This window comes from Parasteatoda tepidariorum, chromosome 3 (assembly GCF_982258835.1).
Source record: "Parasteatoda tepidariorum strain Cologne lab strain chromosome 3, Ptep-v5.0, whole genome shotgun sequence".
NCBI lineage: Eukaryota > Metazoa > Arthropoda > Arachnida > Araneae > Theridiidae > Parasteatoda > Parasteatoda tepidariorum.
Window position 1 is genome coordinate 47124533 of NC_141757.1, and position 16548 is coordinate 47141080.

Here is a 16548-nt window from a genome sequence, read left to right on the forward strand (position 1 = left end):
CAGAGCTTATTTCCCAACCATCGAACGAGTTAGGGATAGAAAAAAGACGTCACTTTAACGTCACGTTTCTACACCTTTTGGGAGATGGGACAGTGAACGGCGATGCTTTTATCGCGTTGAGTAAGAATGGTCTCTCAGTTATCCGAGGAACGCATTCGCATTCAGCGCATCAACCGATCCGGAGATTTTTCGTTCAGAAAGTCCACTTTTTGGAGCCGTTCGAAAATATCGATGTTTCCTACTTTTCATTTGGCCTTGTATTTTTTGAGATGATTCTCATTCTGTGGCAACATTTGCTGCTTTCCTGTCTGAAATATTTATTTAATTAAGAATTGAGTGGTTAAATAGAAATAAAATTAAAAAGTACAATTGTTTGTCAAAATGGATCGTCTGCCGTATTGATTTTTGATTTGGAATTTCGACTTGCGTATCTACTTCAAGCATTATGGGCACTAATTTCACTTATTGGACGGTGTAGAAGACACCGTCAAGTGGTTTTGCTTTTGAGTATGGAAGAACTAGTGCCCTTCTTACTTGTGTCTGCCAACGTTGGATCGATCTTTGAAGATGTAAGTTTTATTTGAATTAAAAAGAATCGTTTGCATTTAAACATCTAATTAAAAGAAAAATTATTCTACTATTTTTATACTACCTATCTCAGTTTTTCTGAAATTTTTCCTAGCTTTTTAAATTATTTTATTATGAAAGTTGATTTGTTCGTTTTATGTTTTGCTCTTACATAGAAATTGATCCTGCCAATTTTATTTTTCTATTTTTAATACCCCATGTCATAAAGAATTCTCTAGTTTAGATTTTGTTTTTCCTCTTAATAATGCTCTCTTTGTACTGACGGGGGGGAAACAATTAATGTCATTGTTTTTAAGTGGATTAAATATGTTAGCTCTTTTTATTGTAATTAATTATTTGGTCAGTTGGAGTTCACGCAAACTACTGAATATCATTGTGTAGTTTATTTTCTTTGGAAAAAAAGTATAAATCATTTAATCTATTCTTTCTTCATTAATTTGTTTTTCTACTTTTTATTGCAATTTTTTGCGTTTTTATGAAATAAAATTTCACATATTTTATTATGTATTTTAAAATTGAAACGAAGAAAAATTTTTCAGATTTAAGTTTTTTTTTTTTATGTGTTTTCTTCACATTGTATTGAACTATTGAAAATTACTAATTTCTATTGTTTTTACTTTTAAAAAGATGAAATTTAAATTATGTCTTTGTAAATTATTTCTCAACAGTGTTTATTCTTTGACATTGGTATAATTTTTCTCTTCCAACTCATTATTTATATCATAAAATATAAATGAAATGAAATATAAATTTTTAACTAACAACAATTTAATTGCAGTAACATTTTTTTTTCTTCATAATAATTGCTAATTCATAAAAATGCTTATATATTCTTTAGTAATAATTTACATCATACACTTATAAAATATAACATTTTTTACTTAATATTTTGGCTTTTATTTTTGATAATATATTAACAGTTAATGTATGTTTATTTCTAGCCCGAAAATCTTTTGGAAATATGGCTAAAGGAATTTTTAATGGTAAAATATTCTTTTCTGTATAAATTTTTGCTTTTTGCTCATAATTTTGATTGTTATAATGTAACTTTTTTATATCTTATAATATTTGATGTGCATGAGTATGTAATAGTTTATAAGTTGATCTTCAAGAAGCAATTGTGATAAGAATTATTTGGCAGATTTATTAGTTTTTAAAATAAAAATATTGCCAAATTTGAAATTAAAATTTATTGATAATTGTTAAAGGTTAGGTTTCTCAGTCTTTTTATGCTATTATTATAATATTTTTTTTTTATCCTAAACTTATGTTTTCTCTTTTTCAAGGTTATCAAGCGCCTAGAGCCAAAGTTCTTGGCTCTTCACTGTCAAGAAGTTGGTGGTAAAGATTACAAAGACTCATCTAAAAATGTTCAAGAATTTATTCGGTGAGTATCTATTAATAAAAAAGTTAAGTATTGTTAAGTGTTTTTAAAATTTTTATCCATTTTTTTCTTTTTTAATTTTTTAGCTTTAAGTAATAGAGAGTAGTAAGTACTATTTAGTTTAAAGGGTTTCAAAATAACCTTTTTTTCTAAAATGTAATTTGTTTACTTATTTTGATATTTTGCCAAGTATTTTGTTCTTTATAGATGGATAACTTCTTATAAATACATGTCAAATTATTTTTGTTGCACACTTAAATTATTGAAAGATGCTGTGAAATATTCTTGTGTCTTTTCTCTAGTAAAATTTGCTCTAAACGATCTAAGCCAAGTCTTGCCTTTGTGTTAGAGGAGACACTCTCAGAGTTTAAATTAGATTTAGTAGTAGTAGTACTTAATTTAGGTCGCACTTAAGCCACACTTTGGGCTATCAAAGATGATCTGGAAAACATCACTGAGGATGATTTGGAGAAGGATCATCACAATTTTGATCCTTTGCAGAAGAGATGGGTGGCTCCCGAATTGGTAGTCTAGTGACCTATATAAAAAGTTGAACATTTTATCATGGAGTAGGTTGAGGTTTTCTATATTCTAAAATCGAAAGTCAGTATCTGCCAGCAAAAAATCATGTTTGAAAAGAAGTACATCATTTTTGTATCTAATTATCTGCACTTATTAATAAGGATATTTATGAACCATTAAGTACTTTTGAACCACTAAGTACTTTTGAACTAAGTACATTAAGTACGAAATTGTGCATATAAAAAATCTCCATATTTTTCATAAAAAGTTTATGGGGCTCTAATTTTTATTTTACACTTAGTAAAAAATTATGCAATATTTTTGGTGCATGCTATTTATATAGTATTAAAGTAGTAGTATTAAAGTTGAAGAGGTTTTCACTTGTAATGTATAATTATTTTCCCATTCATGCACATTTAAGTATATTTTTATTGAAATTTTTCATCATATATTATAATTGAGTATAGTGTCTCCAAAGTTGGATAAAGAGTAATAGTTTAAATTTTATGAAAATTATATTTTAGTTTGCTATTACTTAGATACTCTTTTTTTGTGTGTGTAAAATATGATTTATTTTTAGAAAATTCAAATAACGCATTTTTTTAATCATGAAATTAAAGATTTAATTTTGAAAAAGTTCATTAAAAATTCAATTCTTAGGAAACTATTTCTGTTTTCGCTAATTTTTTGATTATGGTTTTTTAACACACTCACTCATATTACTAGATTTAATTTCGACATATTATAGTGTTGGTATGATTTAACTAAATTGCGTGTAACTTTGTAAACTGTAAAAAGTTTATAGAATAAGTAGTTTAAAAGTCTATAAATGTTTTTTTTTGCAATTTTTCTAATTGAATCTTTCATTTAAACAGGGCCCTTATGATGAGTGAAGAGTTGAGCAGTTTTGGTAAAATGAAAGTATATTTGGATGAAGATTTCAATTGTCGAGAGAAATTTACAGTTAGTAGCTAATAATAAATTTTTATTTGGATTGCATCTTTTGAAATAGTTGTGGTGATAAGTATAATCAGATTTATTTAGATTTTTTTGTTGTTGATTTTTTTAAAATCTATTACTGCAAAGTAATACTTATTATTATTACAGACGTGCCAACTCTCCCGCATTTTGCGGGAGTCACCCTAATTTTGAGTTATTCTCCCGCCCTCCGGAATTGATTTGAAAAACTCCCGAATTTTACTGCGATCGACGGCCAAACTCAAAATTACCTAATTTTTCCGCGAAAGTAAGTTTTTCTTTCAGCTTGAATTCCATCCCCTCTTATCAAACTACCATCTGCCTGAAGCGTAGCTGAACATGCTTTATTTTCCCCCCTCTTCAACGTTACCTCTTAACACTCCTATTTCACCCGCCCCCTTACACTGGGGCCGGAGATGAAATCTTCCTCTTCTTTCGTGTGGAGTTGAATGCAATGACGTCACATGTCGTTATCGAGTGACGTCCGTTCAGGAGTAGGGAAACTCGTACTCTCGATAGTTGGAATTGATATTGTATCTTGCTGTTTTTATAGTTTTTAATGCGTATTTTTCCACGGTTGGCAACAAGCTCGTAAACTAGCAACGTGATATCAATTATTCGTTTAGTCTTCGTATATTTAAAAAAAAAAATGTTTTTTTTTCAAGGATGTCTTAAGTCGAAACGGAAGTATGGATCAATTTCAACAAATCATGTACCAATGACTTTAGCAAGACTTAATAGCGGAGAGCTAAGTCTGCAACTCTTTTTTTCATGCATACAGTAGAGAACCATTTATCTGGTATCCAGATAATCCGGAAAAAAAATTTGCTCGGTTCTCGAGCCATTTTGAACTAAAACGATATGAAAAAAAAAGCGGAAACTGGACTAATCCTTGAAGTTGAGTAGAGGAAAATGTGAGGAAGGGAAGAATTTTTTTCCCCGTTTACCCAGAGAAACGTCATTTCTTCCGCGACCTTGAAGATTTTAGATCTTTATTCTCTTTTAGGTCGTTAAACTCAAAGGAGTGGCATGATGATTTCGTTTGCTGTTTGATTTACGAGGGGGTGGGGAAAATGCATTTCACATGCATATCAGTGAACAGAAGATGAAAGAGAAAAATATATTTATCTATTTGACATCGATTAATGAAAATAAAATGTTTTTCTTTTGAAGTGCGGTATCATTCGCAAGTTTTTCTTGATGTGGAATCACACCTACTTTAATTAAAAATCGCGTTTTTATAAAAAATAAGAAAAAGGAGAATTGTTTATTAATTTAAGCATACAATTATTTTATGAAGCAGATTGCAGTTTCGTTTTTCTGATTCCACTTTCTTTTTTTTCTTTTTCATGATAAATTTTGCACTCAATGAAATTATTTGTATTACCAAATTTTTTCATTAGTTTTTTTTTTTTAAAGTCCGTTGATCTTGCCTTGTTCTAGGTTTTAATATTTATGCTAGTGCCGTTTTTTAACTACCGTTTCGGTTCGATAATTTTCAAGTGTTTTTATTTAGATTAATAGGTTTTCCTTTTATTTTCGCCCCCCCACCCCATGAAATATATTGCGTTATTTAATCATTGATTTGGTTTATTAGTTGATTTAGGAATCGTAATTATTTTTTAAACTTGTTTTTCTTGTCTAAACTTGCAAATTTTTTTATTCTTTTAAATTTTATTTTACTACAATTTTTTTCCTTTTTAGATTTAGGAGTGCTTTTCTTTTTTCTCTTACTTTAAAATGTGTTTAAATTTTTTCCTTGTAATTTGGGTTTGATAAAACATCGATTAGCGACACTTTTTTGTCGATCCAGGAAACCGGGAAATTAAGACATCCGGGATAGCGATGGTCCCGAGCATCCCGGATGATTGGTTCTTTATTGTACAGACATTAGTATTTTTATACATTAGTATTGAATTGGTTTTTTAAAATAAAATAGTTATTCAATTTGTTTATTTTTTAGAAGTTTTTGTGCATTTTTATTACAGTGTCAAGGGTTTTTGAATAATCTTTTATTAAGGAAATGGTATTTTATTAAGGAAATGGTATTTATTTAAAGAGTATCTACCTAATATAGTTTTGTGTTGCTAAATCTGTGTTTAATTATTTTATTTCCATTTAATATTTTTAAACAATTATTGCTCTATTAGTGTGTAAAATTTCTTGCATTCTTATATTTAATAAATTTTTTACTTAAAATTCCTTAGAAGTGCTAAATGTTGCATACCATTCACCTTTTTTTACCCCTCCTGAAATCTCCTGAATTCTTGTTAGGGAAACTCCTGAATGTTAATTTTGCTAGGTTGGCACGTCTGTTATTATATGAACAGGGTCCATGTTGACTCACTGAGTTTGTGAGAAGGGGCAATTTGGCTTCCAAGGGCAGCTAGTATTTCATATGTTCTGCCTTTTTAGAAATGAAATGTGTTTATTTAGCAGATTCCATAATGCTCATCTAATTTTTTACCTATGATTATAACTCTAAGTAAAAAAAAAATGTAGCCATGGTTATCTTAATTATTAACCTAATCTGAATTATAAAAAGAAAAATAATTGTTATTGTTGATTGAAATTTTTTAATATACTCTTTTGTTTTTATTAAAAATTATTTTTTTAAGGAAAGAACTGCAAAAAAATTAATGTAAAGTTTAAATTTTGCTTTGAAAACTTAACCTCATATTTTAAAATTTTATCTGTCTGAAGTAAATGTTGTCTAAAGTAAAATTGAAAGAAAAAAAATTTATGAGACTTCCTCAAAAATAATTAAAATATTCGTGATATGGAAAATTTTGTGTAATATTTATTTTATTATCTGTTTCTCAAAAAAATTTATGTTTAACCTCTTCTTTATAGGCTCTTGGCAGTCTCTATTTTGTTCACAATAGCTTGAAAGATGTACAGATTTGGGATTTTCGAGGTGCATTCTCTTTAAATAACCAAATTCATTTTTTTAATAATGCTGTAATGGTTGAACATATGTAGATATTTTAATCTAACTTATTGTGCATGTTAAATTTTTTAAGAACTTTCTGTATGATAAGTTTCTGTTATACCAATGTGTCTTGAAATAAAATGATAAAACTTCATTTTTGTCAGATATTTTAGCTTTTTTTTCTTCTTTCAGATCATAAATATGTACCAGTCGTTGGAAAGGAGATATATAATGGAAATATTGAACACATAGGAACAAAAGAAAAAGTAAAATTTACTGCAGAAATAGTTCCTGAAGTATGTATATAAGCAATTTTTGTTTATTTTTATGACTGTATTTGTTTTATTTAGATATTCAATATTTATTTTAATTTCTTAAGCTATTTTATGTTATTCTGCAGTTAGGAAAAGAAATAATTTAGAATACTATTCCACAAAATAATTACTCTTAGTTGCAATTTTTATAACTTGGAAGGCTTACCTGTAATTTTTTAGCAACTTACGAAGCTGAAGGCTAAAATTTTCATACAAATTTGTAAAGAATACACCTCTAATACATTTGAGTGAAATTTCACTAATTTGTTTGCATTGAAAAATAAAATCATTTGTCCTCAATTGAGATTTTGTAACATGTAAAAAAAAACTCTTTCCACAGTATCGATTAAAAAAGCCCGCACAGTATTGATGTAGTTTTAATATGTGTCAAATGTACTAATTTAATTTGAAACTAAACCAAGTACAATAATATGAAGAGTTTTTCAATAATAGTATGGCAATTTTACGTTTCTCCTATATGAAGTATTTCCATTTTCTTAAAATAGTTTTGCTTTTTAATACAAAGCTTATTTTTTAATTGAGTAAATTTTACCAAAATTTGTTGAGCATCAATGGCATCAATTATAGTATGACACTGTTTTAAGTTACACCTAAATGAATTAGTACTATCTCTTTATTATTCTTTCTTTTCAGATATAGCTCAGTTTTTTTAAATTCAATTACTGTTGATTTTATATTATTTAGTTTCAAAATACATTTTAAAAGCATAACTATAAACTAAAACATGTCTTACATTATTAAATTTAGGAATACTAATTAGGTGACATAGACCGCACTTGCGACGACATTCACATTGATAATTTAGTTTATCTGGTGTAACAAATACTTGTTAAAGAACGTGCAATAAACTTCTTTTCTGAATGAAGAGAGCTATAAACTATCAAACATGAATGGTGTTATCTTTAAAATATTAGGTAAAAAGGCAGAACCATCTATAGTTTAGTTTAAAACAATGGCTTATGCTAGACCAATCAGAAAATTCAACTTTTCAAATATCGTTCCTGAACCATCTAATTGAAAATTTTAAACAAATGTTAGGATTGGAGGCTAAAGAAGACGACATACGAGGAGAACATACATACACACAAATTCTTCATTTTATTTTAGATAAATAATGTTGAAATATCATAATCAAAATGATACTAAATCAACAATTAACCTATTAAACTGGTATACTATAAATCATATATTGAGTTCACAATTAAAAATATTATTATTTTTATCATTACCAACTAATTCTGTTAAGTATGAATACTTTGAGCAACTCTTAATTAATAGGATATTTTCAAATTTTTTATAAAAGTAAAATAAATAATAAGAAAATGATTATTTTTCTGAAAGAGTTGATGTTAAAAACTTTAAACTTTCTGGTGCAATATTACATTTAATTTGTTTAAATTTAGAGTTATTTTTATAATGCTTATTGCTGAACAATGTATTGATCATTTTCAATTTCTTCCATTCGGTTCTCTTAATTGTTTTTGTCATTGAATTATTTCTTTTAAAGGATGCATTATAATTAGTTTTTATTACAGTGTAATTTATTGAAATTTTTATTATTTTAGTTTTGCAGTTTTTATTAGTTTATAGTTTTAGTATTATTATTTTAGTTTTTATTGCAGTGTAAATGGTCGAGGAAAGGCTTCATGAGAACGAGATGGAGAATCGGTTATACAGCTTTTGATCTAGTCAATATTCATCTTTTTCATGATGAGTCTAATTTTGTTGCTATGGAAGAGGTTAGTTAATATTTTATAGAAGTTTTACTTTTATATATGCATTTCATATATAAACTGATTAAACAGCTCATCATTATGTTTTAAATCATGTCATTTTGTTTTTGATTTAAAATCAAAATACAGTAGAGAACCAATTTACCAAGATGCTCGGGCCCATCGTTATCCCGGTTTTCTGGATCGGCCAAAAGTGCCGTTAATCAATGTTTTATCAAGCCCAAATTACATGAAAAAAGTGAAACACATTTTAAAATAAGAAAGAAACGAAAAGATCTCTTACATTAAAAAAATGGTAGAAAAGTAACATTTAAAAGGACAAAAACATTTGCAAGTTTAGACAAGAAAAACAAATTTAAGAAATACAAAATTCACGTATTTATTTTTTGAAAATAATTAAAATTCCCAAATTAACAAAACCAATAATTAAAAAACGCAATATATTTCATACCTAATTATACGGGGGGGGGGACGATAAAGTTAAAACGTTAATCTAATCTAAATAAATTTATTAATTAATCTAAATAAAAACAACACTTGAAATTGTCAAATGGAAATGATGTTTAAAAAAGGCACTAACATAAATATTAAAACCTGGAACAAAGCAGGATATTATAAGATCAATGGAATTTAAAAAAAAAAAAAAAAAAAAATTTAATGATAAAATTTATTAATATAAAGAATTAATTTATAGAGTACGAAATTTATCTTACAAAGAAAAAAAAAACTCAAAGGCAGTAGAATCAGAAAAATGGAATCAAAATTAAAAAAAGAAAACTGCTATCTGCTTCATAAAATAATCGTCTGCTTTTATTAACAAATAATTATATGCTTAAATTAATAAACAATCTTCTCCTTTTATTTTTTATAAAAAGACTACTTTTAACGAAAGCAGATGTGATTCCACATCAAGAAAAACTTGCTAATAGTACCGCATTTCTAAAAAAATCAGAATTTATTAAAAATATATATATATATGTATATATTGTTTTGTTAATCAATGTCTAATAGATTAATATAACTGGTGTTTAAAAAAACGTTTTGTTCCTGATAAATAATGCATTATCCGAAATATTAAAACAATTTATCATAATAAATCAAGGATAACAAAAACTGAGTAACTAAAGTGGATTTAAAGTAAATCTAAAATGTCAATACTCTTATCCAGAAGTTTGAAATTCCTTAACTCTGACATTCATTGATATGCTTGTGCAATGCATTTTTCCCACCCCCTCCTAAATCAAGGAGAAAACGAAATCAGCATACCACTCCTTTAAGTTTGATTGACGTCAGCTTATCAGAAAACAAGGATTCTTTCCCACACACAGAAGAAAATAAAACATTTGTCCCTTCCCTGCCACCTCTAGATCTAATGATCTTCAAGGTTAGGGGAAGAATTGAAGTTTCTCTGGGCAAGTGGGGAGAAGAATTCCCCCTTTCCTCACATTTTCCTCTACTCAACTTCAAGGATTACTCAAATTTCTGCTTTTTTTTTATAATCATTCTACTTTAAAATAGCGGGAATACCAAGCAAAATTTTCCCTGGTTTTCCGGTTCCGGATAAATGGCTCTCTACTGTATAATATGTTATCTGTTTTGTTCATGCTGTTTTTGTTTTGGTTTCTTACTTTATTTAAAAATGAATAAATTATAAACTTTTTGTTGCAGTGCCCCTCAAAGTACAGTAAAACCAGACAAAGTGCTTTAGGATATGCTTTGCATAGGTCAGTGAGTGAATCAACTATCTAAATAACATTTTTTTTTAAAAGTACTAATGCTGTTATTGTTATTGAATCTTGATAATTTTATCTCCTTATTTGATTAAAGTAACAGATCTTAACAGCAATATTCCAATTTAATATTAAATAATGCATGTACAGTCAAACCTCGATATAAGGTCACCATAAGGACATCGCAAAAGTGACCTTATAAGCGGGGTGACCTTTTAACTGATTCATTAGCAGTTCGTAACTAAGCACGTAAATAATACGCATTATGATTTTTTAAAAATGGTAATACAAACGAAAACTATTGGCCATAAATTAAATATTTAAGTCAATAAATTTTAGCAGAATTAGTAAAGAATTAAAGAAAGTTAGATTTTTAAAAAAATTTTAATTTAAAATAAAGCTGTTTACAAATTTCCTCAAAAAATACATCAATACATTACATCTTACCTTATTTAAAATAAATCATTTATCCAGGTCTGTCTCGTTTTTGGTTTCATTTTTCGAACGATGTTTTCTAGATTTTGTAACTTCTCAAAATGTTCCTCAGCTCCCTCATGGTTTGTAAAAATATTTCATATGACATTTATTGCATTGAAAGCTTCTGCTTGGGAAACAGCTACAGTCTCAGGATCACTGTCATTGTCCTCACTGTGAAACAATTTCAGAAATTGTAGCTTGTTTGTTGGTTGCAACATTTTCATAGAATTTGAGAAGGGTAATTGCCTTGTGAAGAAGTTAAATAGGCTTTTGTTTAAAAAGAACTCCCCTCGCCTCAGATAAAAGTGACCTTATAAGCGATAAAGATTTTTAAAACTTGACCATATATCTGTAACAAAGAATTCCTATTCAGTGAGCTGAGTCTTTGTAAAAGTGACTTTATATGCGGATGAACTTATATCGAGGTTTGACTGTATTTGCTTTTATATTATTATAAACGGTTTAAGTGTTTTTAAGAGCCAATTTTTTCACAAAACTTTCCACAATGTATTTTACGCACATTTTTTAAAAATTTTTGTAGATAAAATTATTTTTTTAAAGCTTAGTGGCTTTAAAATTGATTAAGAAATTTGAAGTTGATTTGAAATTGATTAAGAAACTGATAATTAGAGAACATAAATTTGCCTAAGGCATGACCAATTTTTCAGGGTTTATCATTGGGAAAGGTAGTGAAATTTCGAAATAAAAAGCAATTTAAAGCAGTGTCTTTTAATCATTGTGGAATTAAATGTTTAATTAATTAAAAGAGTGTAGGGATTGAATGTTGTATTAATTAATGAAACAAACTATATTAACATCATACCAATATTTACTGTTTAATTCATAAGTTTTGTTAAATCAAAATTCTGGAACATTGTCAAAATTCTGGAACTTTTCTTTTACAGCATTGTTATGATAATAAAATAAATGTTTGTAAATTAAGTGAATTTTTAAAAGTTCACTTAAAACTCACAAATCTTAGTAAATATATTTAGAATGTAAAAGTAATGTTTATTTGTATGTGTTAATTGATTTAACATAATTGATAATTTTTTTAATCCAGTGAAATAATATTTCTCTAGGTTTTCTGTTGACTCTCTTGAAAAAGTGCCATTTTTCATATTTGGTGATTTCAATTTTCGTCTCGATACCAAAGGCATAGTTCAGGTAAATATATCTTTTTACGTTTGGTATTCCTAAAAAAAGAAAAAAAATTAAGAAGAATGAACTACATTCTGTGAATAGAATAATTTTTATCCAATGAAAACAAATATTTTATTTGTCTGAAAAAAATAGTGTTTTTTGTTAAATTTGTTTTATTATGCTGAATATATTAAAAGTTGATTCATGTTTTGTTTTTAATTTAGAAACTCACCAAAAAAACAGTACCTGTGTATATTAAAAGTGCCAAAAATGGAGAAATTGAAAAAATTTTGTACAAAGAAACTGGAGAAGGAGAAAAAGTAATAAATATTTTTTGATACAATGCTTATGCTGTATTCATTTTAGTATTATACTCATATCTAAGGATTGGAATGTTTTAGTTAAAACATTTAGTATAAAAGAATTTCGAAAACAAAATTGTGCCTATGGTATGCAAACTAACCTATTATAAAATTTATCATAATGCTGCCTTCCTTATAACATTTTCAATGTGTAAGTTTGTCTTTTACATAAATGTTTTTTTAAAAAAAAAAGTTTTACAATCAGAAAATTAAAGTTTTTATTTGTTAAAAGCCTTTTTTCTTTGTTTCTTTGAAGCTTCTGAGCATATGAAAATAAAAGGCATGAAAACGCAGAACATTTTATAGAAACAATTAGTAACTCAAAAGTTAGCTCATTTTCCATTAATGGAATGTCTTTTTTTTTAATTGTGTATTTATGCATTTTTTTTCTTATTGAATAAAAGATAAATTATTAATTGTCTTCTTCTGAATAGTTCTTTTGTCTCTAGGTTGTTTTAACTTTAGAACGAAAAGTATTTGATCTCAATGAGCAAGAAGAAACATTTTCTGCTAAAGAAAAATGGGTATCTATTTCTCTTTTATTTTAAAATAATTAAAGTATAATGAAAGAGTTTATAATAAAATATTTACTCAAAAAAAGATATAATGCAACCAAGTTTTCCAATTATAGCTCTGATGAGTGGATTTGTACAAACATCAAAAGTGTATGTAACAAAATTATTACATTTGTAAAAATATAAAGTATTCTAGTAGCAAAAAGTTATTATCCTGTAACTAAATATTTTATTTTAGCTTGCAAACCTCATGGTTTACTATAGCTTATGCTGACACTTGTGACAAAAACGCATGACTGACTTAATCAATATGTAAATACTGAATTGAATTCTATTACTATTGTGCTAAAACTCAATGATCTGATTGCGTTAAAGTGTAACAAGAGTAAAATATGGAGAAAAAAATTTCTCTTCTAAGTTTAAGTGTTCTTAATTGATTTTAATTTGTGAGTAACAATCTTATTTGTTTAAGTGGCATAGCTATTTAAGAGTTCAGAAAATCAGGTTATGCAATCAAATACAGTAATGTGCTTTGTCTGAGTAAACTACCTTTTTCGGTGATCGACAGTTTTGAATAGGTGAAATATGGCCGAATTATATGGTTCCAATTCATTTAGGGAATTCAATTTGTTTAATTTTTAAATAAACATATATTAAATGTCTTCCTGTCTTATGAGTATAAATATTTTTTTAAAAGGTTTATTTTATTTGAAATTTTTTTCATGTGATTAAAGCAGGAATTACTCGAATTTCGACTTCTTGGAGACTCGAACGCGAATTTCAAGTTCTCAGACTTCCGCAAATCTATGATTTATATTCCGACAAAATTTTAATCTAAAATTTAAATTTAGTAACTTAGGAAAGATTATGTTATTGAGAAATTTATTTCGCCCTTACCAGTACTCTCTTCTTTTTTTTTTCCTTCCTAACTTCTCATTCACACCCCATGAATTCTTAATGCAGAATTGGCAAAGAAAAACATAACTTAGGATAAACTTAGAGAACAAGAAACAGAAAAGTATAAAATTGATTATCTAGAAAGTTATCTCAAAATGGCAAACATTTTAAAAGATCAATTGCCAGAAAAATGGTATTTTTCTCATTTTTTTTAAACTTGTATTTAAATGAGTAGCAATTTTGTTGCAAATTTTGATTTGTAACCAAAAATTTTTTTAATCAATGTGACATAGTTACCCTCTTTTTAGTCTTGCTACAGTTAGATCTAATTCATTTTTAATGTAATTTTACGACATGGAAATTTCAAAATGCGCATTTCAGTAATCATTTTTTTAAGACACTTTATACCATCTTAAATTTGTGTTTCAATATATTTTTTCTTTTGCAGTTAACGCTATTGATTCTCTCATGGTTTTTAAAATTATGATATTTATTACGATGGGCTCAATTTACGTCTATTGTGTTGTAAATCCATGCAGTGTTTCGTTTAGAATCTATATATTTTTATGCAATACTATTACAACACGCAAAATTCAATCTGTGCATTTATTGGTCGCAGGTCTGATCAACATTTTATCTATTATTGCTGATATCCACATGGTTTCTTTTAATTCTGATATTTTTAAGAAACAATAAATTCGAATCGCACATTTTTAGTAAATACTTTTTCACAGGCTTTTCAGTTTACATTATTTTCCTGTTATTGTTGTTTATTTTCACATGATATTTTAAAATGCCGATATTGTTATTTACGGGAAATTCAATTCTCGTACCTCAGTATTCATTTATTTGACGTGATAATTCTATACTTTTTTTTTCAATACATTTTTCAGCATTTATCACTAATAATTTTCGTATATTTTTTTTAAATCTCAATATATTTTTAATACAACATTATTAATTATAACACATGAATCTGAAAATTTACATTTAGTTGGCCCCTTTTTTCAGTTATTGCCATAAATTTAACGATTTTTAAAATAGTTTTTTTTATTTTTTAAATGAGATTGCTATTCCCAAATTGGAAAAAAGAGGAATATGTTTTTTTTTTCGGTATATTTTTTAATTCTTAACTGTGTTGACAAGAAAAAAAAAGATTCTAGATAAAAAAAAATTCTCTCTTTAAATTTTATGCATTTTATTTTTGTCTTTAAAAATACATTTTTTTTCTTTTTTCCTTCTATGTACAAAAAAAAAAGACAAAAGAAGCATATTAAGTGATAAAAAAAGCAAGCAATGTGAAAAAAAAATTCAACTAATTTCTTCTTCCAGCAATTACATGTAAAAAGAGATTCTAATAGAACTGGATTATGACAGTATACTATTGCAAAAATAACTAAATGATTGTGTTTCAAAAAAATTTGAATTGTTTTCAGTTAAGTCAGGTTTTAGTAGCCACCCTGTATTTATGGTATTTGCCTCTGTAGAGTTTATCTTAGTTTTGTTTTGATTAAAACATGTAGTTTAACTTAAATTTAACTTGTTTGTTAAAAAATTAAGATATAATTTTAAAAATTAGACTGATTTAACTTGATTTGAAATATTTTTAATGTCATAGTTTTTTAATAGTACTTTAATTAGTACTATTAATAATGTTACGTTTTTTAATCTGTGTTATATATTAGTTACAGGAGTATGATAGAGAGCCCAAAGTATTTGAAGAGCAATTGTTTGAATTTGACATTTCATTCCCTCCAAGGTACCATATTTTAATGGTCTATATTTGTTTTTAATGCTAATACTTTAATGTCTCATAGAATTCTAAATAAACTTTTAATAATGAATTGATATACTCTCTTTCTATACTTAAATTTTATTACTAAACAACTTTGTTTCTTTCAGAGAGTTATTATAGTTATTTTTTTCCAGCCATTTGTGCCTTTCATGAGTTTATAAAATAAAGCTTTTTATAATGTCTTTTAGCCTATGCTGTTTTGCCAGCATTGTGCTTTTCAATTTATAAAACTTTGTATTTGTTTTATCAATTTGTTTTTATGATAATGTTAAATTTAGCATTTTTCTCCCAGCTACCCTTTCACAGAAGATTTGTGTGGTAAAACTTACATGAAAACAAGATGTCCTTCTTGGTGTGACAGAATATTTCTGAGCAGAAGTGCTTTGTCCCTTGTTCATATGGTAACAAAAACTATTTTTTATATTTAATGTATACTATATAACTATTTACTCAAGTTCATGTGAACATTAATTCGAATTTTGAAAATCATATTTTTGGACAAAATGTGCTGAATTTCTGATGATTGTATTTTTAATTAATTTATTACCTTTATGTGCTTTCACATTAGAAAGCAATTTGTTAAAAATTCTGCGCTAATTAAGATATCTCAAATATTTTGATGGTGTAATATGAATTATTACTATATGAGATTAAAAGGAAAAAACATAACATAAATAGAAAAAAAAATGTTGATGGCTTAATCTCAAAAGTGTTTTGTTAATTTTAATATTATCCTTGTTTTTGTATCTTGGGTGAATGAATTTTTTTATTAAACTCAATTGAATAACTAAGAGACTATTTTACTTAAAAATTTTATGTTGCTATATAAACATAATTTAGGTACATAAACACAGTGTTGGATTTAAAAAGCTCTACCAAAGGACTGAACTGTCGAAAGGACATTTAACACACAGTTTTTAACTTAAAACAGAGAAAACTGCTGTTTGTTTCAATAAAAAAAAACTGTATATTATAGTTAGCTTTTCAGGAGGTAATACCATTATTTACACAGACATACAAAAAGAAAAATGGAGTCATTTCTTTTCTTGCTTGTTAATAATTAATGTTAATCTGTAAGACGATATAATACTGAACTGTATAAAATCTACAGAGAGCCAGATATTGTGAAATTCATTAAAATACATCGAATGAACTGG

At 26.8% G+C, this 16548-nt stretch overlaps 1 protein-coding gene across 6 annotated transcripts in view; it reads left to right on the top strand.

Annotated features, from left to right (window-relative positions):
• The first annotated feature begins 245 nt into the window (after positions 1–245).
• Positions 246–16548, top strand: part of 5PtaseI (inositol polyphosphate-5-phosphatase A) — a 42642-nt gene continuing 26339 nt past the window's right edge. For 2 of the 6 annotated variants that reach the window (XR_015432531.1, XM_016061840.4), the window contains exons 1-13: positions 267–569; positions 1530–1571; positions 1875–1975; positions 3370–3457; positions 6326–6389; positions 6597–6700; positions 8350–8478; positions 10141–10196; positions 11762–11846; positions 12047–12142; positions 12634–12708; positions 15282–15355; positions 15684–15792. Coding sequence is in view for 4 of the 6 variants with exons in the window: in XM_016061840.4 (XP_015917326.1) it covers positions 510–569; positions 1530–1571; positions 1875–1975; positions 3370–3457; positions 6326–6389; positions 6597–6700; positions 8350–8478; positions 10141–10196; positions 11762–11846; positions 12047–12142; positions 12634–12708; positions 15282–15355; positions 15684–15792 (1083 nt within the window). In the remaining 2 variants the exon portion in view is untranslated. Of the gene's footprint in view, positions 570–1529; positions 1572–1874; positions 1976–3369; positions 3458–6325; positions 6390–6596; positions 6701–8349; positions 8479–10140; positions 10197–11761; positions 11847–12046; positions 12143–12633; positions 12709–15281; positions 15356–15683; positions 15793–16548 lie in introns of all 6 variants that reach the window. The other 4 variants (XM_071179027.2, XM_016061839.5, XM_016061838.4 and 1 more) reach the window with 4 other exon arrangements.